The sequence below is a fragment of the Cyrtonyx montezumae genome, unplaced genomic scaffold (genome assembly GCF_038088225.1).
Source record: "Cyrtonyx montezumae isolate F1298 unplaced genomic scaffold, pur_monq_1.0 scaffold_67, whole genome shotgun sequence".
Lineage (NCBI taxonomy): Eukaryota > Metazoa > Chordata > Aves > Galliformes > Odontophoridae > Cyrtonyx > Cyrtonyx montezumae.
In genome coordinates this window covers 5,001-24,541 of record NW_027072075.1, presented here as the reverse complement: position 1 = coordinate 24,541, position 19,541 = coordinate 5,001, and the positions used below count along the sequence as shown (strand labels likewise).

General features: G+C 58.0%; 5 protein-coding genes across 5 annotated transcripts in view; 2 read left to right on the top strand and 3 right to left on the bottom strand.

Moving 5' to 3' along the window:
• The first annotated feature begins 212 nt into the window (after positions 1–212).
• Positions 213–1,460, top strand: PPP1R15A (protein phosphatase 1 regulatory subunit 15A). The gene is made up of 3 exons (XM_065750184.1): positions 213–274; positions 691–927; positions 1,164–1,460. The coding sequence occupies exons 2-3, from the start codon at positions 694–696 to the stop codon at positions 1,458–1,460; spliced, it is 531 nt and encodes a 176-aa protein (XP_065606256.1). The 5' UTR covers positions 213–274; positions 691–693.
• A 4,994-nt stretch (positions 1,461–6,454) lies between these two features.
• On the top strand, positions 6,455–9,663 carry LOC136057457 (zinc finger and SCAN domain-containing protein 22-like). Its single transcript, XM_065750182.1, has 3 exons — positions 6,455–6,787; positions 7,588–7,700; positions 8,186–9,663. Exons 1-3 carry the CDS (start codon positions 6,455–6,457, stop codon positions 8,961–8,963), a joined length of 1,224 nt encoding a protein of 407 aa, XP_065606254.1. The 3' UTR covers positions 8,964–9,663.
• Positions 9,664–11,456: 1,793 nt separating this feature from the next.
• On the bottom strand, positions 11,457–13,069 carry LOC136057456 (natterin-3-like). Its single transcript, XM_065750181.1, is given in 3 exon segments — positions 11,457–12,479; positions 12,944–12,970; positions 12,973–13,069. Coding segments are annotated over 3 exon segments (1,128 nt in total). The 3' UTR covers positions 11,457–11,475.
• A 1,882-nt stretch (positions 13,070–14,951) lies between these two features.
• On the bottom strand, positions 14,952–17,856 carry CHMP2A (charged multivesicular body protein 2A). The gene is made up of 6 exons (XM_065750177.1): positions 17,778–17,856; positions 16,796–16,975; positions 16,296–16,475; positions 15,872–16,002; positions 15,298–15,359; positions 14,952–15,077 (listed from the first exon to the last, which is right to left on the bottom strand). The coding sequence occupies exons 2-6, from the start codon at positions 16,961–16,963 to the stop codon at positions 14,956–14,958; spliced, it is 663 nt and encodes a 220-aa protein (XP_065606249.1). The 5' UTR covers positions 16,964–16,975; positions 17,778–17,856; the 3' UTR covers positions 14,952–14,955.
• A 1,184-nt stretch (positions 17,857–19,040) lies between these two features.
• Positions 19,041–19,541, bottom strand: part of LOC136057455 (NEDD8-conjugating enzyme Ubc12-like) — a 5,495-nt gene continuing 4,994 nt past the window's right edge. The window contains exon 6 of the mRNA XM_065750180.1: positions 19,041–19,190. Within this exon, the coding sequence (XP_065606252.1) occupies positions 19,050–19,190 (141 nt within the window). The 3' untranslated portion in view covers positions 19,041–19,049. The remainder of the gene's footprint in view (positions 19,191–19,541) is intronic.

The following is a 19,541-nucleotide window of genomic DNA, read 5'->3' as shown; positions in this document are numbered from 1 at the left end:
CCCTCTGAAGGGACCCCAACCCGACCTCCCCTGCTCTACCCTGTTCAACCCGATCCCTCTTCTACCTCGGCTGTTTGGACGTCGCCTAGCCACGCCCCCCACGCCGCTCGGCTACCAATAGGAAGCCTCCTTCTGCGCGAAGCCCCGCCCCCCGAGTGACGTCATCGCTGTCTTTATAAGCACAGGTAGCGGAGCTCAGGGCGCAGTGGAGTGGCGGTGATGACACAGAGAGCAGAGATGGGTGTGGACGCAGAGCGAGCAGTGCGAGCATCAGGTGAGGTGCTGGGGGGGGGTCCCCGGGTTCGGGAGGGTCGTAGGTATTAAGGAGGGATCTAAAAATCTGAGAAAGTCCCCAAAAATTTGAGTTTGGGGGACCCCGAAGTTCGGGGTGCGCCATAACTCTGGGGGTCCCATAAACAGAAGTTAAGGGTGGGGGGTCCTTTGGGTCTGGTGAGGGTCCTCAGATTCAGGAAGTTTGTAGGTATGAAGGGGGAGGGGGGTCTGGAAATCCGGAGGAGTCCCCAAAAATATGGGGTGCACCATAACTCTGGGAACCCTATAGCCAGAAGTTAAGGGTGGGGGGGGTCCTTGGGGTCTGTTGGGGCGGGGGGGTGCGTTTAATAGGAGGCTGAGGATCCTCTGACTTTCCCCTTCTTTTTTTCTTCCCCCCCCCCCCCCCCCCCCGTCCAGATCATGTCACCCCCCTGTACCCCTCTGATGGCGGCTGAAGACCCCCTGCAGCCCCCCTTGCTCCATGCCCTTTTCTACCGCCCGGAGCCTGACGAGGATGATGATGACGAGCAGGGGTGGGACGGGGACACCCCCGAGACCCCCCCAGCGGATGGGGACCCTCCCACAGTCAGAGAACCCCATGATACCGAAGAACCTTTGAGCGACGAAGAGTGTCCCCCCCGCAGCACCAAGAAAGTGAGTGCCTCATGGGTGGGGATTTGGGGTGGCAATGGGGGGGGGCTGGTGGGTGGGTGGGTTGGGGGTGGGGGGGCACGAAATGTGAACCTTCTGAAGCCGAGCCTGACACGGGAGGAGGGAGGGGTAGGAGTCATGGGGAAGTCCCGTGACTCTTGCATCACCCGTGACGCCATCAAGGATGACATCACCTCCCCACCCGTGTTTTTTTTTCCTTCCTCCTCCCCCCTCCCCAGGTGCGGTTCAGCCTTCAGGTCCAGGTATTCCTCCTCCAGCCCCCCCCAGACCCCGATGCCCGCCGGGGCCCTTGGGAGATGTTGGCCCACGACCGCCTGCGCTTTGCCCACCGCCGGGCTCTGCTCCGCCCGCTCCTCGAGCCCATCCTGCAGCCCTCCCACCGGGAGCGTGTTTGGAAACGGCTGCAGCATCAAGAGGAGAGCCTCCGGGACCCCCCCCCTCCCCCTCTGCCCCCTCTCAGGAGCCCACTGCTGGAAGAACCTCCGTGGGACCCCCCCCCATCCCCCCTCGACTGATGGGAAATCCCAAGGTGCTATTTGTGGAAGGGGGTCGCCCCCACTGATGGGAAATGCTGTGCACTGAAGTTGGGGTGGAGGGTTGGGGGGGGGGGGGGATTTATGAGCTGACCACCCACCTCCCACTGTTATTATTTTTAATATATTATTATTATTTCATGTATATTTTATTTATTAAACACTCATTTGTACTGCTGCGTTCTGTTGCCTGTTCTTTCGTTTCTTGTGGGGGTAGGGTTGAGGCTTTGGATGGGGGGAGGGGGGGACAGGAGGGTGGGCAGAGGTGAGCCCCATGGTGCTGGTGAGAGGCAGCAGGAACCCCTCACCCCTCCACTGTGAACCCCCACCTCAGGAACACTCCTGACCTGTTTAGATGACACCAGAACCCCCTCCCTGGGATGCATTAGGACCCAGGTGACACTGGGTATCATTCAAAGAACCCATTGAATATCACTGTGACCCCCCCCCAAGGAAACATCTGGACCAGTGGGCTCAGCCCTGTGGTCATAATCCACTGCTTGAGCTGATAGAGATGCTCCTCATTTCATGTTTTAAGAGAACGCTGAAGGAGAAGGTCCAACCCCTACTCCCATACCACCACCGTCCTCCTCTGAGGTTGGGGGCTGACACGATCAGATGTGATCGTGGGGGGGGGCTGATGGGGCTGAGCTGAATGACCTCAGGGGTCTTTTCCAACTGTAATCATTCTAGGGGATGAAACAGGGTGGATTTGAGCCTGTCCCCACGGGAAATCTCCCATATTGTGAAGGATCTCGAGTTTGAGCGTCCCGTGGCTCCTGAGCGCCGGAGGTGAGAAAGGGCAACAGGAGGTGGTTCCTGCCCCATACCCAACGGGGGCAGCCACGGAAATAAACCAACACTGATTGCCCCTGCTTGCCTGAATTTAGGGTCTCTGCATGGCCAACCCAGTAGGGTCTTGACCAACACGACCAGCTCCACGAAAGGATCATAGAATTGGGTTGGAGGGGACCTCAAAGACCATCAGGTTCCAGTCCCCGCGCCACAGCTGGATCAAGTAGTAGAGCAGATTGCCCCAGGCTCCATCCAACCTGACCTCAGACACCTCCAGGGGTGTCCACCACTCGTTGCTGCATCCCCCTGGATGTAGAGCCATTGACCACAGCCCTCCCTTTATTTTGATTGTCTCTTTCCATCGCGATAATCTTTCTGACTACACTATCTGTAAAATATCTTGGCTACATTTGGAATATTTGGCATTATTTATTCTGTCAGCCACACACCATACGGATTAAAAAGATGCCTTTCTCTCTGAACATCAACCCTTTTCATTGGTCTCTGAAGATATCCCAGGTGCTCGATTTCCTACCAGGTTCCAGCCTCAGTCCTGGATGCGGTTGATAACCATCCTGGTGGCCATCAAGACATCTTTGGTCCCTTTGCTGGCATCACCCAAGTGTTGAGGAGCATAAACCCAATGGGTCTTCCCACACCGCCCACCGAAGGCCCCGATTTCTGGATAGCATCAAGCAGATGGGACCCAATGGTGAAACCATTGCCATCGTGTCCTTCCGACATTTCCTCCTTGGCCATGGAACGTCCCGAGCTGCTGTGATAGCACAGGTTTGGATTTGCATTTCAGAGCTCCCCTCGCAAAATTCCTCCCCACAAAACCCAGCAGAGCTCAGACCCTCCCTCCCCACCCACCCCTGCTGCCCCGAGACACCACGCTTTGCAGTTATTCTTATCTGCAATGACTTTTTTATTGTCATGATTTGCTGGCGTTTGGCTGCCGTTGTGGCTTCCAACCATGAGGAAAAACAGAAAGAGAAGAACAGGAAGAGAAGAAGAACAGAAAGAGAAGAACAGGAAGAGAAGAAGAACAGAAAGAGAAGAAGGAAAAAAACAAACAAACAAAAAAAAAGGATTAACATTTGTGTGTTGTTGCTCTACTTCAGCATTTTTGGAGGGCGGCACGCTCTGCTTAGCGGGCTCCATTATCTCCTTGCTTCTTCTGCATTCTCTCTTTCCTCAGGACATCATGCATGAAGTAATGGGATTGTGTTGCCTCCGAATACGGAGGAGGACTGCCCTTGTTCTCCACGATGATTTTAATGATAGACTTGGCAGCACTGGACATGGTAGCCATGACCTGCGTGCTGCCAGCAGAGACCACCATGGTCTCCTGGGTTGTGTGCAGCCTGACGTTCTGGATCATCCCGCTGTTTTTAGGATTTGCAGGTAAACCTCTGTATATCCTCTGGTAGACCTCCTCCAGAATGCCAAGGTGGGCTTTTTCCGGGGAGATCTCCATGGCAAACTCCATGTAGAAAAGCTTGTAGTTGTAAGGGTTGGAGAAGAGGATGGCCAAGGTGAAGGTTTCTGCCTCGTACACCAGGATGCCCACGCTGCCCCGGAAAGAGTGCAGGGAGTTGGAGAAGGTGCAGCATCCCGTGTCTCCTGGTAGGATGATGGGGTTGGGGGGCACGGAGTTGTAGCCGCTGAAGCAGTAGCTCCTGGAATGAGAGGAGAGCTGAAGATAGCGAGAGAGGGAGGGCAGGGATTGGGAGAGGAGGTGGAGAAGGAGAAGGGTGGGCTTGGGAGAGGGGTAGGCAAGAGCATGGGGACTTGGAGAGCTCTTGAGTTCATCTTTAATGCCCCGAGGGACATCACAGAACCATCAAATAGGCTTCCATCAAAGTTGGAATAGGCTTTCTAGACCACCAGGTCCAACCGTCAGCCCAACTCGAGTCCCATCACCAAACCCGAGTGCCACATCAGTACCTCCAGGGGTGGAGATTCCACTCTTTCCCTGGGATGGAGGCTCCAAATCTTTAATGGGATGGAGGTTCTACTATTTGAAAGGGGTGGAGACTCCAGAACTTCCACGGGATGGAGGCTCCATCTCTTCCGTGGGATGGAGCTTCCACCATTTCCTTTGGACAGAGGCTCCAGAACTTTCCATTCCAAACAAAACACCACCAACACCCGGCTACCAACACCACGCTCCATCCTCGACCCTCATCAACACAACCGTTGCCCGTAGGCCCCCACCCTTCGCACGTATCCTTCGACCCAGCAAATACACATTGTCATTTAGGTTGTAACCCGATCAGTGGGGGAACTCTTGATCCCAACTCAACAAACTCAACCCTGTCCGTGAAGTTCGATGTCGCTCCCCCCACCACCACTGCCCCCAATCCCCTTTGTCAGCGTTACCTGGGGGAGCGCAGCACTTCCTTGGTGCTGTTGGTGAGTTGGATCTCCACACTCCGTGAGCCCATCCCAGCGTCTCCAGCAGTGGGATCTGCTGAGGGTAGGGGGAAAAGTCACCTCAGGAAATGAACTCTGCCCAACGCCGCCTACATGGAGACCTTCTGTGTGTGTCAACAGTGTGGGGAGGGGGGGGGGTGAGGGGAAGGGCGGTGTAAGCCCGTGGTTGTCCCAGAGCAGGGAAAGAAAAGTGAAAGCGAAAAGGAGAAATGGGGGGAGGGAAGGGAGGGAGTAAGGTGAAGAGGGGAAAATAGGGGGAGAGGAGGCAGGAGGCGGCCCCATACGTCTCAATCCCATCCCCACTGTGTCCACATCCCAATTGTGTCCCCATTCCTGCCCCCATTGTGTCCCAAACTTCATTGTGTCCCCATTCCTGCCATCACTATGTCCCCATCCCCACGGTGTCCTCAGTTGGTCCCCATCCTTATTGTGTCCCCATCTCCAGTGTGCCCCCATTCCTGCCCCCACTGTGTCCCCATTGTGTCCCCATCCCCGTCCCTATTATGTCCCTATTCCTGTCCCCATACTCAACCCCACTGTTTCCCCATCCCTGCCCCCATTTTGTCCCCATCGTGTCCCTGTCCCCATCCCAGTTTGAAGGAAGGGGGCACAATTTGGGGGGTCCCCCTTTTGGGAGCACAATGGAGTATCCAGGGTGAGAGGGGTGTCCTGTTTGAGGTTCCCAGTTTTGTGGGGGAGGGATTAAATTTGGGGGATCCCCTTTCGGGGGTGCAATGGAGTGCCCAGGGAAAGGGTGTCCAGTTTGGGGGGAGGTCCAATTTGTGAATGCCAAGGGGGGAGGGTTCCCCGTTTGTGTTTTCCCCCCCCCCCTCCCCCCACTCTCCGGGCAATGCAGGGTTAAAGCTGAGCCCAGCGCTGTGACGTGGATGTAGTGGGGGGAGTCCGAAGGGGGGGGGGGGGGGGGAGGGGTTCCGGTTTGGAAGTAAGGGGGGTGAGGGGGGGAGTGGGGGGGGTGGGAGAAGGGGGGGCAGAGGCCCTTTGTGTCGGAGATCGGAGAGCAGCGGTGGCAGCAGCCAGGTCTGGGGGGGCTGGGGGGGGGCATTGAAGCATCCAGGGGGTGTGTGTAAGGTTATGAGGCGGGGGGGGGGTGGGGAGGAGCTCGGTCTTTTGCACAATGAGGGAGGGGGGCACCATGTGCGGTGCTGGGAGGGGGTTGGATAACGGAGGGATCTGCAGACTGGGGGGGGGGAGGGGTGGGTAGAATAATGGGGGGGGTCTGCAGATGGGGGTCTCATTGTGTGGGGCTGGGGGGTAGGGGTTGGATAATGGGGGGGGGGTCTGCAGAGGGGGCCATATTGCATGATCTGGGGGGGAGGGGGGGTTGGATAATGGAGGGGGTCTGCAAAAGGAGGGGTCACACTGCATGATGTATGGGGTGGAAGAATAGGGGGTCTGGGGGGTCTGCAGATGGGGGGGCACATTGTGTGGTGCTGGGGGGTAGGGGTTGGATAACGGGGGAGGTCTGCAGATGGGGGGGGGGCACACTGCATGATCCATGAGGGGAGGGGGGGGTCGGATAACGGGAAGGGTGTGTAAAATTTGGGGGAGAAGGGGGGGGGGAGGGAGGCGAGGGAGTCCAACTTTACCCCCCCCCCTTTTCCCACAGCAGACAACACCTCCCCCCCCCGGAAAAAACCAAAATCAAAAGCAAGAAGCATCAAACCCACCGAAAATCGGGGGAGGGGGGGGGGGGGGAAAGGGGTCACCCCCTCCGCCGTCCCATGGACCCCACCCCGACCCCCCCGCGATGGATTCCCACCCCTTGGGTGGGGGGCGGTCCGAACGCGGAGCAGCGGAGGTTGCGGTTCCGGCAGTTCCTTTATGGGGACGCTTCGGGTCCCCGCTCCGCGTGTCGGAGGTTACGGGAACTCTGCCGCCGTTGGCTCCGTCCCGAACGGAGGAGCAAAGAACAGATCGTGGAGCTCCTGGTGCTCGAACAGTTCCTCAGCATCCTACCCGAGGACATCCAGAGCTGGGTGTGGGTACGGCACCCCCAGAGCTGCGCTCAGGCTGTGGCATTGGCTGAGAGCTTCCAGACTGGATGGGAGAGGCAGGTGAGGACCCCCACCCCTCCCCCCCCCCCCCCCCCCCGTGCCCCCCACCCCCGAGTTTCCTTTGCATAAGCCCCCAGAAATGAATGCAAACGTCCCCCTCCCCTCCGTTCCCTTTCCCCAGCTCTTTGCCCCCACTCCCAACCGTGGGCAGAAACCCCTTTTGGACGCCCCTCCCTCCTACTCCCCCCCCTCCCCCAAAATGAAGGTAGCACCCCAGTCTGTCTCCCCCCCCTCCCCCCACCTTCCAAAATTAGGGTTGTACCTCCCTTAAACCACCCCCCCCCCCCCCCCCCGGCCCCAAAGAGCGCAGCAGTTCCATAACCCATCGCCCTGCCCCCCCCCAAAATCAGGGCTGCACTCCCTTTGCATAACCCCTTTCCCCCACCTCCACCCCCCCCCCCCACACTCCCTGTCCCCCCCCAGTGAAGGCAGGACCCCTTTTGTACCCCAAAACCCTTGCCCCACTCCCCCCTCAGTGAAGGCAGGACCCCTTTTGGACCCCTAACCCTTTGTCCTCCCCCCCCTCAGTGAAGGCAGTGCCCCTTTTGGACCCCCTCCCCTCAAATCCCTTATTTCCCCTCCCAATGAGGCCAGCAGCACCCACATTGCATAACCCCATATCTCCTTCTTGAAATAGGGTAGCACGTCTCTTCCCCCCCCCCCCCCCCCCCCCCCCCCCCCCCCCCCCCCCCCCAACACCCAACACCCCTTTGCCCCCCCCCAAGACAAGGGGCGGCACGCTGTTTCAGCCCCCCCACCCTCCGTGCCCCCCTCCCCCCCCCCGTGCTCTTGTCCCACAGGTGACAGTGCGTGTGAAGCTGGAGGAGGTGACCCCGGGGAACACAGAGGACCCGAGGTGTTGCTGGACCCCCCCAGCCCCCCACAGGAGCCCACTGGGGACGAGTGGTGGAGGGCAATGGGAGGTTGGACCCTGAGGAGGAAGAGGAGGAGGAGGAGGAAGAGAGAAGTCTGCAGGAAACAGGTAATGCTCAGCGGCTGTTCATCCCACACCAGTACGGACCAACTGGTGACATTGGGATTTGGGGTTCTGCTCAGTGGTGGTGGTCTTGTCTTCACCCCACACCAATATGGACCTACCAGGGACGTTGGGATTTGGGACTGCACTCACTGGTGGTGGTTTCTTTTTCATCTCCCTCAATATGGTTCGATGGACCCACCAGGGATGGAGGGATTTGGGTTTTGCTCGGTGGGTGGGAGTTGGACCACCTCCACCATGGGTAGAGGAGACCACAGAGGGATGGGCCACGGAGGAGCGGGTCGATGTCCCATGAGGAGCAGCATCCAAATTCCCTTCTTCCCACCAGCAGGTCCCACCACAGCCAGCACAGAGCTGGAGGACCCACTTCTGACAACCCAAGACCCCCCACGCCCCTCCAGCATCCCCAGAGGTGGCCCCACCACGCAGACCGAGATCCACCACCGCCCCAGAGGGATCCCAAAGGATCCCACCTCTTCCCCACCACCCCAAAGCCCACCCAGACCAACAGAGGACACCGGCAACGCTGAGAAACCATGGGCAAAACCACCAGCACATGGCAAGGAGCGTCCCTACCCATGCGGGGAATGCGGGAAGACCTTCGGCCGCCTGACCCACCTGAAGACCCACCAACGGACCCACACCGGGGTGAAGCCCTACGCCTGCGGTGCGTGCGGCAAGAGCTTCGGACACCTCTCCACCCTCACCACCCACCAGCGGCTGCACACCGGCGAGCGGCCGTACGCCTGCGGGGCGTGCGGGAAGACCTTCACCAACCCATCGGACCTCAACAAGCACCAGAGGTCGCACACGGGCGAGAGGCCTTACCCCTGCGCGGCGTGCGGGAAGCGTTTCAGCCAGCAGTCCAACCTCACCATGCACCAGCGCAGCCACACCGAGGAGCGGCCCTACCCCTGCGGGGCGTGTGGGAAGAGCTTCAAGTACCTGGCGGACCTGACGGTGCACGAGCGCTCGCACACGGGAGAGAGGCCCTTCTCCTGTCCTCAGTGTGGCAAAGCTTCAGCAATAAGTCCTCGCTCGCCCGGCACACGCGGATCCACGCGCGGGCGGCTGCCAGGGATAAGTGATAGGGTCGGGTGGTGGGATGAGGGTCTGGGGGAGGTGAAGAGAGGAATCGCCAGTGGGGTTGCAACATCGCTAGGGGTGAAGGTGAGCTGATGGTTGGCAGCCTCCAAGGATGGTCGGCGGCCTCCAAGAGCCTCCAAGAATGGCTGGTGGCCTCCAAGAGCCTCCAAGGATGGCTGGCAGCCTCCAACAGCCTCCAAGGATGGTTTTCGGCCTCCAACAGCCTCCAAGGATGGTTTTCGGCCTCCAACAGCCTCCAAGGATGGTTTTCAGCCTCCAAGAGCCTCCAAGGATGGCTGGCGATCTCCAACAGCCTCCAAGGATGGCTGGCGATCTCCAACAGCCTCCAAGGATGGTTTTCAGCCTCCAAGAGCCTCCAAGGATGGCTGGCGATCTCCAACAGCCTCCAAGGATGGCTGGCGATCTCCAACAGCCTCCAAGGATGTTTGGTGGCCTCCAAGAGTCTCCAAGGATGTTTGGCGGCCTCCAACAGCCTCCAAGGATGTTTGGCGGCCTCCAACAGCCTCCAAGGATGGTTGGCGGCCTCCAACAGCCTCCAAGGATGGTTGGCGGCCTCCAAATTAGCCCAGGAGGCCCTGAAGTTGCCCAGTACTGAGGAAGGGATCCAATTCTACATGTTTGAAATCCTGGTAGCCTCAGGACACAACTCCTTGGTCCCAGAGGAGATAGAACATGGATGAGCGTGATGAGCTGGTGGTTGATGTCTCTCAAGAGCTTGGTGGCTCCAGAACTTTGTTCCTTGGATGCAGAGGAGATACAAAATGGATGAAGGTAAAGACAAACCTGATGTCTCCCATGAGCCTGGTGGCTCGTGATGCAGCTCACTGGTCCCAGATGAGATGTAACATGGCTGGGGGTGAAGATGACCTGATGGTTGATGTTCTCCATGAGCTTGGTATGTGACTCCTTTAGTCCCAGAGGAGATGGAAAACAGATGAGGCTGATGGTGAGCTGACACTTGATGTCTGCCCAAGTCTTGGTGGCTTCAAAACTTTGTTCCCCGGGTCCAAAGGAAACAGAACATGAATGAAGGTGGCTTCGAGCTGATGGCTGATGTCTTCCCAGAGCCTGGTAGCCCCAAAACATGTCTCCTTTGTCCCAGAGATGTAATGGATGAGGGTGAAGATGAACTGATGGTGATGTCCCTCAAGATAGATGAAAGTGGCAATGAACTGATGGTTGATGTCTTCTAGGAGCCTGGAAGCCCCAGAACTTGATTATTTAGTCCCAGAGGAGATTAAGTATGGATGAGGGTGAAGGTGAGATGATGGATGATGTCCTTCAAGATCCAAAATCTGGATTTCTGGTCCCAGAGGAGATACAGCACGGATGAACATCTGATGGACGACGTCTGCCGTGAGTTCTTTGGTCTCACCTCCACACACCCCACCCTCATCTCCACCACCAGGACGCCCCATCCCCTCCAGCTGAGCACTTCCAGTTGAATCTCACTATTTATTTTTTTTTCCCAGTATTTATTCATTGTCACTCCTGCAGCGGGTGACATCCTCCTCCCCAGGCCTTAATTCTCCAGCACTGACCTACCTCATGGACCACTCGACATGCCCAGGGCTCCATACCTCCTCCCTGCGGGTTCACCCCACTTTCTCCCCCCCACCATTGCTGTAACAAAAGTTTTACCCATTTCTCCACATTCTCTCGTGTTTCTTCAGTTGCTTTTTTGTTTGTTTTCTGTGGGGAAAGAGAGCAAGGGCGTGCTCATGGGAATGCAAGGGGTTGGGGATGCAGGTGCAAAATTTTTAGAGGAAAATTTAGATTTCAGTGGAAACTGCAGAATGTGGCATGGTGGGGGACAAGAGAAACAGATCCTTATGGGGAAGCAATGGAGACCCAATGGGGATCCTATGAGGAAGCAATGGAGACCCAATGGGGACCCTATGGGGAAACAATGGAAACCAATGGGGATCCTATGGGAAAACAATGCAGACCCAATGGGGATCCTATGAGGAAGCAATGGAGACCCAATGGGGATCCTATGGGGAAACAATGGAAACCCAAAGGGGATCCTGTGGGGAAACAATGGAAACCCAACGGGGATCCTATGGGAAAATAATGGAGACCCAATGGGGATCCTATGAGGAAGCAATGGAGACCAATGGGGATCCTATGAGGAAGCAATGGAGACCCAATGGGGATCCTATGGGGAAACAATGGAAACCCAAAGGGGATCCTATAGGAAAACAATGGAGATCCAAAGGGAATCCTATGGGGAAGCAATGGAGACAAAAAGGGGATCCTATGGGAAAACACAATGGAGACCCAACAGGGATCCTATGGAGAAGCAATGGAGACCCAATGGGGATCCTATGGGAATACAGAGGAGACTCAATGGGGATCCTATGGGGACTCAATGGGGACTCAATGTAGATAGTGAGCATCCTGCAAGGACAAAGCCTCCACCATCCTCCTCCTGAGGTGATGCTGAGACACGTGCACGTCACCTCGACCCAACAAACCACACAGACCTATCTGTTTCATTTGCAAGTATGTTCTTTGTAAAACAGGAAAAGTAAAACACAGCACACTGGAAGACTACGTCCATCCAACTCCGGGCGTAGAGAGCTCAGCACTGTGTTGAACCAGGAAGGGGCCAGCACAGCTCAACGCCAGCTCGGACCCCCACCACTTGCTGGCTTCGGGCCACCCCCGTCACTGCCACCTTGTGAGGTTGGCCATCACCGAAATCCCGTGTGAGCCACGCGGTGAACGGGATGTGGGTGTCCAGCCGACGTCCCACCATGGCTACCATGCATGCCGTACGGGGTTGCATCTCCAGCTCAACTTTGTGGGTGTGTTCGACGTACTCACCGGCGCTGGCTTTTCCCAGCCAGGTGACGTTGGTGACGCTGGTGGCCTCCCAGCTGATCCCATTGAAGGTCAAGGGGCTGACTTCCAGTACCCCGCGGACGGTGCTGAAGATGTCCTGGTCCAGCTCCCAGTCGTGCTCCACCTCGGTGGCCTCTTCCAAGGTGACTTCTTGGCGCTTCCCCTGGCAGCCTTCGTTTTTCACCGTGGTTTTCGTTACGGTGACGTCCTCGCCGTGCTCCACAGCCGCGCTCACATTGTAGAGGACACCGGAAATGGTGATGTTCGCCGGGCCCGTCTTCACGGTCAAGACTTGGTACCACTTGTACCACACCTCCTTGCCATCCACCACCACAAATAAAGCCCTCTGCTCCTTGGTGACCTTCCCCAGGCCGTAACGGTTCCTCCCCACGTAGATATCCGTCAACTCACAACCCTCAACGGCGTTCTCAGGTATGCCACCGAAAGAGTCGTCCACCCATCTCAGCGCCTCGAGCTTCCCTCGGTTGACCAACACTTTGAATTTGGAGTATTTCAGCTCCAATCCTCCGTATGGAAAAGAGCAAAACGGGCCCCGGCTGGGAACGTAGGAACCAGTGTTGCAAAACCGAAAGTCCGGCGAGCAGACGTACTCTGTCATCTTGGTGTAGGCGTTCCAGTTGGACACAGCATCAGCTGGTAATTCACCATCAAAAGGCACCCAGGACAACCACGAAGGCAGCTCCTTGCCTTGCACCTTCTGAGAAGAACTCCAACTGGAGGCTGCGGGGAAAAATAGACTGTTTTGGCCAAACTGGAAGTGGTATTCCAGATGCCTCCATTCCTTCGCAGATTCTGGAGCGAGATTTCCCACTGGGGGAAGCGACCAGCACGGGCAAGCAAGAAAATGATGGTGGAACTGCAGAATCAAGAGGACTGTGGATTGGTGGAGTCAATGAAAGAAAACAGAATCGTGGGATCAAAGAATTATGGAAGGATGGAATCAAAGAATCACGTTATCAATGAAAGTATCGTGGAACCAAAGGATCGTGGGGTCAAGAGATATCCTGAAACAGAAGGGACCAAAAGGACCGTCCAGTCCAACTCTCAGCTCTACACCACCCAAAATTCAAACTGTACTTCCAAGAGCACTGTCCAAAACGCTACGTAAGACTTCCAGCAACGCCCTGTGGGTTCTGGGGGAGGAATGCAGGAAAGCTGAGGTTTTCATGACACTCGAGACTCACCACGGAGCTGGAGAAGCTTCCTTCCATCGGCATTCCATCGGCCCCATTCTGGGTGAGGAAGAGGAGGGCAGCAGCGAGGCAGAGCTGTGGGGAAGGGCAGGGTAAGGTGTCACCCACCGAGGACATTCACATCGGTGGCGCTCACTGGCTCGGCATTGTATCCCAACATCGACTTTTTTCCACCCATTTTTGGGGTTCAAATCCTCCCTGCCCATGCTGACAGAGCTCTGTTACCCAGCGGGTACGATTATTTTCTGCCTGTTAGGAATTCCTTCCAAAATGATTACAAATACCCATTTCACCTCCCCCCCCAAAAAAAAAAAATGACCAAAAACATGCCCAGCAAAGAGTCCTACCTCGCACGTCAGCATCCTGCCAGCCAACGACAGACTGCGATGTAAATACACACACATATTTGTATAGAAATGCATAGAGACATAACATGTATAAAAACACACGAGCATCTGAAGCAAATATAAAATATGTACATAAGTATTTAATAAAGAAACATTTACGTCAGCAACCCCACTCTCCCATCCCATCCCAACCCCCAGCGGCTCAAACAATCCCACCTCCAGCATAAAACTCCCTGTTTTGGGCTCAAAACCAACCATTTTGGGTCTAAACCGACCGCTTTGGCTCTAAACCATCTGGTTTGGCTTCCGCTGAGCTCTTCACCCCTCGGGCTCAACACAAATCCCAAAAGATGCTCATACCTCGCCTTTGTTCCCACCTGAGATTCTCAGCGTAAAGCAAACCCCGTTATTTTGGGGTCTTTTCGGTCCCCCCCCCCCCTTTTTTGGGTCACTCCTGATGCAGAACGGTCGGGCGCACGCGCCCAGCGACCCAGGAAAGGGACAAAGTCTGAACAGGGAGAGAAGTGCAAATAAATAAAATAAAAAGAGGGGGCCAAGGGAGTGGAGACGAGTGGGAAATTGGGAAATCCTCCGCTTCCTGCGCAGAATCAGCACGGTTTTGCTTCTCAAAGTAGGGGAAAAAATGCATCACCGGGACCCGAAAAACAGCTCCAGGCCACACAACCATTGCCAGGAGGGGCTGGGGGGGCACCAAAGCAGTTCCCCTCACCCCCAAAAACACCAAAAAGCTGCCATTCCCAAAGATAAAAAATAAATGGCATCAATGGCAATTTTTCCTCCTTTTCGACCCCCAGATTTTCATTTTCTGCTCCAGACTTGCAGGAATCACAGCCAAAATTTCCATCTGCTCGAATTCAGAGGGTTTCCTGCTCCAGAGAGAAGTCCTTGCAGCTTTGGGGTGCACCAATACGAGGTGTTCTCAGCCCAAAACGGGGTTTCAGCCGCCTCAGATCGCTGCTTCCTCACGAATGGACCCCGTGGTGGTGTAGTTTCATCGTCCCACCGCTGCCCGACCCCACAGCAGCCATCAGAGAACTCCCACTCCCCACCCAGTGCTCCCAGTCCCTTGCTGGGAGGCACTGGGAGCCCCACGAAGCAGCGGGGGGAGGCGGCAGATGCCAACGTGCAGCCTTTATTGCCCCGGTTCCACTCAACTGCCCCAGGAGAGAGGGGCAATACCCCCCAGGGAGGAGTGCAAATACCCACAGAAAGGGGGGGAAATAACTCAAAGAAGGGGGCAAACAGTCCAACAGCCCAGAAAAAGGGGGCAAAAAAATGTGGAAAAAAGCAAATACTCTATAAGAGGGGAATAAAAAGTGGGGGGAGGAGGAAGAAATACCCCTTAGGTGGGTAAGTAGCCCCGGAGGGGGACAATTCTCTCCCTGGAGCGGGAAAAAAGCTCTGTAGTGTGTCACAGATAGCCCCCCCACCCCCCCGAGGGTATTTTGGTGGGTCAAAGGTCAACAGAGTCAGCCCCCTCCCCCTGGGTTGGGGGGGGCGGATCACGAGTCACCAAGAGGGGTCAAAATTTGGAGGTCAGCGCAGGGCATCTCCAAGGTTGTCAAGGTCAGGCCCGGGGTCCAGGGAATGGAGGGGGGGGGTTCACGATGAAATCGGGGTGCAGAGGTCGGGGGGTCAGTCCCGGCGGAGGTTCTTGAGCCGTTCTTCGAGGTCGGCGTCGGCGTCAGCCAATGCAGCAGCGGCCTCAGCCGCCCGCCCCTCCCCCGCTGCCAACGACCCCCCCGGCGGGGGCAGGGCTGGGGGCAGAAGGTAAAAGATCAGGGGGGTGTCACCCCTCCCTTCATGTACCCCTCCCTTCCCCGCAACCTCAACCCCCCCAAAACATCCCCCAAACGTTCCAGAAACGCTCCATAGATTTCCTCCAAAAACGCCCCCTGTGGTCTCTTAAATATCCTCCCCCCTCCCGCCCTGAGTGCCACCCTGACCCCCCCAAAATCATCCCCCAGCCCCACTCACTGGCCAGCTCATCGGTGAGGGTCAGCCCCAGCTCATCCAGCACCTGTGACACCACCGCGTCGCTGGGAGGGACGAGAGCAGATGTCAAGGGGCCACACCAGGACCCCAAAAACATCCCCATAATCCCCCCCCATATCCCCACATTCCCCCACCTCCTCAAGTGTCCCCACCTCATCCCCCCCACCCCCCCAAAACTCTTCAGCTCTACGTGCTCACATCCCCAACCCATAACCCCGTGCCCAACCCACGTGTCCCCACCCCACTATGTCCCCTTCTCATGCCCCCATGTTCTGAACCCTCGTGTCTTCCACACCTCCATCCCATTCTCCGTACCTTCACATCCCCCTTATCCTCCCCCCACACATCCATCTCCTACCACGTCCCCACCCTACACGTCCCATCCCAAACACATGGCCACGTCCCACACTTCACTGTGTCTCACTCTGTCCCATGCCCCAAACATCCTCGTCACTCCACGTCCATCCCTTGTGTCCCATTCCTCCACGTTCCTCCCCTTCCCCATCCCCCGTGTCCCCTCACGTCCCCACACCTCCCTCACCCCCACATCTCCCACCTCTCTTCCTCGTCGTCCTCGTCCCCCATGGCATCGTCGATGGCGTCGTTCATCAGCTCCTCCTTCATGTCCATGATCTCTGCCTGCTTCTCAAACTCCATCATGATCTTCTGGATCTGAGGCAGCTTCAGCTGCGGGCACACACGGACACTCTGAGTGATTTCTTGCGGCCACAACCTTTGGGACATCCCCATGGCCAAGCCAAGGCCACTCATACCAACCACGTCCTCAAAAACACCCCCACTGGGGTCACGATGCCCACAACCCTGGGGACAACCCCACAGAGCACCATTGCAGAGGCCACAGCCTTTGGGCCATCCCCAGGCGAGGTGGCAAAGATGCAAAACATTCTCCATCGTGCCACGGTCTCAGAGACATCCCCTTGGCCACCCGGGGCCCTGGGGACATGCCCGTGGGCACCTACCTGCCGGTTCATGGTGGCCATGGCCTTGGTGACGCCCTTCATGGCCTGGGCCATGGAGTTGTTGGATTTGAGGGTCTGGATTTTGAGGGACACGGCCTGGACGTTGGCCCTCATGGTGATGAACTTCTTCACGTAGCGCCGCGTCCTCACCAGGTCCTTCGCCATGATCTTCACCGCGTCCTGCAAGGACAAAGGGGAACATGGGGAGGCCGTGATGTCCCCAAGAAACCCTCTGCTGTCCCCTTGTCCCCGTCACCATCTTGCTGGGCTCCTCTTGTACCCACTGTGGCCATTTGGGGCTTTCCCCAGTCCTCAAAGTTCCCCCTGGGCCTTCCAGTCCTCTCTCAAGCGCCCCGATGTGTTCTCATACCACCATGGTGTCCCCAGTTGTCTCACTCAATATCCCCTCTCCGTTCCCCCATCACCGGCACAGTCGTCCCCTTCACGCTCCCCCAACCCCACCCCGCGTCCCTCGGTCCACCCGGAAGCGTTCCCCTCACCATCTGTCCCTGCTTGGCCATCTTTTTGATGTCGATGATGATTTTCTTCTCCTGAGCTTCGAGTTTTTGGCGCTCGCGGTCGAGCTCGCGCATGGCACGGGTCAGCGCCCTCTGGTTCTGCCTCAGCAGCTCTTCCGGGGTCTTCCGGCGGCCGAACAGAAGGTCCATGGCGGCAGAGAGCTGAGGGGAGATGGGGGGGAGGGGACATGAGCATCGGGGCCCGGGTGGGGCAGGAGAAGGGAGAGCGTAGACACGTGGATACGGATACAGAGGGGACATGGGAGGCAGCATCGCCACTAGCCCCGCCCCCATCGCCACGGCAACGGGGAGCTCAGCCAATGGCAGAGCGAGAAACAAGCCCCGCCACAGTCCTCCCACCAATGGTTACGCCCCGTGCTGAACCCCGCCCACCCAGGGGGAGCGTCACCCCCTAGCCCCGCCCTCATCGCCACGGCAACGGGGAGCTCAGCCAATGGCAGAGCGAGAAACAAGCCCCGCCCAATTACTCCTCCAATGGTCCCGCCCCGCTGAGAATACCCATCTCTCCCCCCCCCCCACCCGGGGTATTTCCGTACCCCCACGGGCACCATCACCCCCAGCCCCGCCCCCGTCACCACGGCAACCACGAGCTCAGCCAATAGCAGAGCGAGAAACAAGCCCCTCCCCTTTACCCCCTCCCCACCAACATTTCCGCCCCGCCCGGAGCGCCGCCCCCTCCCCCCCTCCGTCCGCACGCTCCTCTCTACCGCCTTCCGTCCCCTCCCGGCCGCTCTCCTCGCCGCCTCTCCCCGAGAATCCCCTCCGCGACGCCCGGGGCCCTTCTACCCCACTCCTTCGGTCTCTACGCGCCCCTCTCTATGATCCCCGGGACGGGGCCGCTCTATCCCTCCCGCCCCGTTACTCTATGGTTCCCCGCGGTCTGCAGCGCGCCGCTCTATCCCCCTCCGTCCGTCTCTATGACTCCGCGGGCCCGGACCCTCACCCCGCTCCTTCCGCCTCTCCCGCGCACTTCCGCAAACGCTGTGACGTCATGCGGGAGGGGAAGGTCACGTGATGAGGGCGGGGCTCGCTGAGTGGCGGCGGCGGCGTGACGCCACTCCCTTTCCGGGACGGTGAGAGGGCGGGAAAGAGCGGCACTTCCGGCGGCACAGCGCCCCCCGGCGGTGCGGAGGACTGAGTTGGAGCAATCGGAACAACGGGAACTGGGAGATACTGGGGGATAACTGGGATATACTGGGATGCATTTGGATATACTGGGAAGGTCACCGGGACGCACCGGGGGAACTGGGATATATTGTGGAAAGAATACTGGGACGTACTGGGAGGAACTGGGATACAATATACTGAGGACACCAGTCCATACTGGGAGGTACTGGGGGCTAACTGGGATGCATACTGGGATATACTGGGAGGGACATCCCTGGGACATACTGGGATCTATATTAGGATATATAGTGGGATATACTGGGATATAATCGGAAGGTCACTGGGACCAGGGAACTGGGCATACTGGGAGCCCTCAGATGGGGAACTGGGCATACTGGGAGCTCTGGGACTGGGAACTGGGCATACTGGGATCCCTCAGATGGGGAACTGGGCATACTGGGAGCCCTCAGATGGGGAACTGGCATACAGGGAGCCCTCAGATGGGGAACTGGGCATACTGGGAGCTCTGGGACTGGGAACTGGGCATACTGGATTCCTCAGATGGGGAACTGGGCATACTGGGAGCTCCAGGACTGGGAACTGGGCATACTGGGAGCCCTTAGATGGGGAACTGGGCATACCGGGAGCCCTTAGATGGGGAACTGGGCATACTGGGAGCCCTCACACAGGGAACTGGGCATACTGGGAGCTCTGAGACTGGGAACTGGGCATACTGGGACCACTACAACAGGGAACTGAGTGCCCCCCCCCATCCCCAACGTCCACCTTCCCCTCCCAGTCCAAACCAGTGCACCCCCCCCCCCCCCCCAATCACACCACAGCAGAGAAGGAGGGGGGGGGGGGCACCGCCGCTCGTTACCATCGCCCTTTAATCACCCGCGGGGGGGGGGGGAGGGGGGAGTGAAACAGTGAGGGGGGGGGGGGAGGTTGGGAGGCAGAAAGGAGGGGGCCCCCCCCGCCCCCAGGGGGGCAATAAATAGGGGGGGGCGGGGAGGAGACGGTTTGGGGTTGGGATTTGGGATTTGGGGGGAGGGGGTTGGAAGGGGGGGATTGGAGGGGGAGGGATTTGGGATTTGGGGGGGGGGGGCTACTTGAGGCAGCGCTCGAAGTAGGTGGCGCCGACGTAGCCCCCCCGCAGCGAGCGCTGCACGTTCTGCTCGAAGAGGCGACGGTTGCTCTGCAGCACTTCGGCCGCTTCCTTGTTCAGGGGGTCCTCGGGGTTCGGCTCCTGGGGGGGGGGGGCAAAAAAATTATTCCCCCCCCCCCTTAAAGGGATATCTGCCCCACCCCCCCCCAATTAATGCCCCCCCGAGACACCCTGCCATACAACCCCACCCCATCACCCCCTAAAACCCATTAATACCCCCCCCCCCCCTTCATGAACACACCCCTCGATCCCACCCTCCCCTCTGCCCCCCCCTCCCCCCATATCCCTTAGCACCTCCCAAGTACAGTGTCCCAGGGTGACCCAGTGTCACTCGGTGCCACCTCGAGGTGTCCCCAAGGCCACCAGGTGTCCCCTTGGGGTGACCTGAGGCCACCAGGTGCCATCTTGGGGTGACCTGAGGCCACTATGTGT

Excerpts from the sequence above, each read along its gene's own strand:
- PPP1R15A (XM_065750184.1), top strand. The coding sequence starts at position 694 with ATGTCACCCCCCTGTACCCCTCTGATGGCGGCTGAAGACCCCCTGCAG. Across the intron at positions 928-1,163 it reads CCCCCCGCAGCACCAAGAAA|GTGCGGTTCAGCCTTCAGGT; the intron begins GTGAGTGCCTCA and ends CCCCCTCCCCAG.
- LOC136057457 (XM_065750182.1), top strand. The coding sequence starts at position 6,455 with ATGGACCCCACCCCGACCCCCCCGCGATGGATTCCCACCCCTTGGGTG. Across the intron at positions 6,788-7,587 it reads AGACTGGATGGGAGAGGCAG|GTGACAGTGCGTGTGAAGCT; the intron begins GTGAGGACCCCC and ends CTTGTCCCACAG. Across the intron at positions 7,701-8,185 it reads CTGGGGACGAGTGGTGGAGG|CATCCCCAGAGGTGGCCCCA; the intron begins GCAATGGGAGGT and ends ACGCCCCTCCAG.
- CHMP2A (XM_065750177.1), bottom strand. The coding sequence starts at position 16,963 with ATGGACCTTCTGTTCGGCCGCCGGAAGACCCCGGAAGAGCTGCTGAGG. Across the intron at positions 16,476-16,795 it reads TGGCCAAGCAGGGACAGATG|GACGCGGTGAAGATCATGGC; the intron begins GTGAGGGGAACG and ends TTGTCCTTGCAG. Across the intron at positions 15,078-15,297 it reads CCTCACCGATGAGCTGGCCA|CCCTGCCCCCGCCGGGGGGG; the intron begins GTGAGTGGGGCT and ends TTCTGCCCCCAG.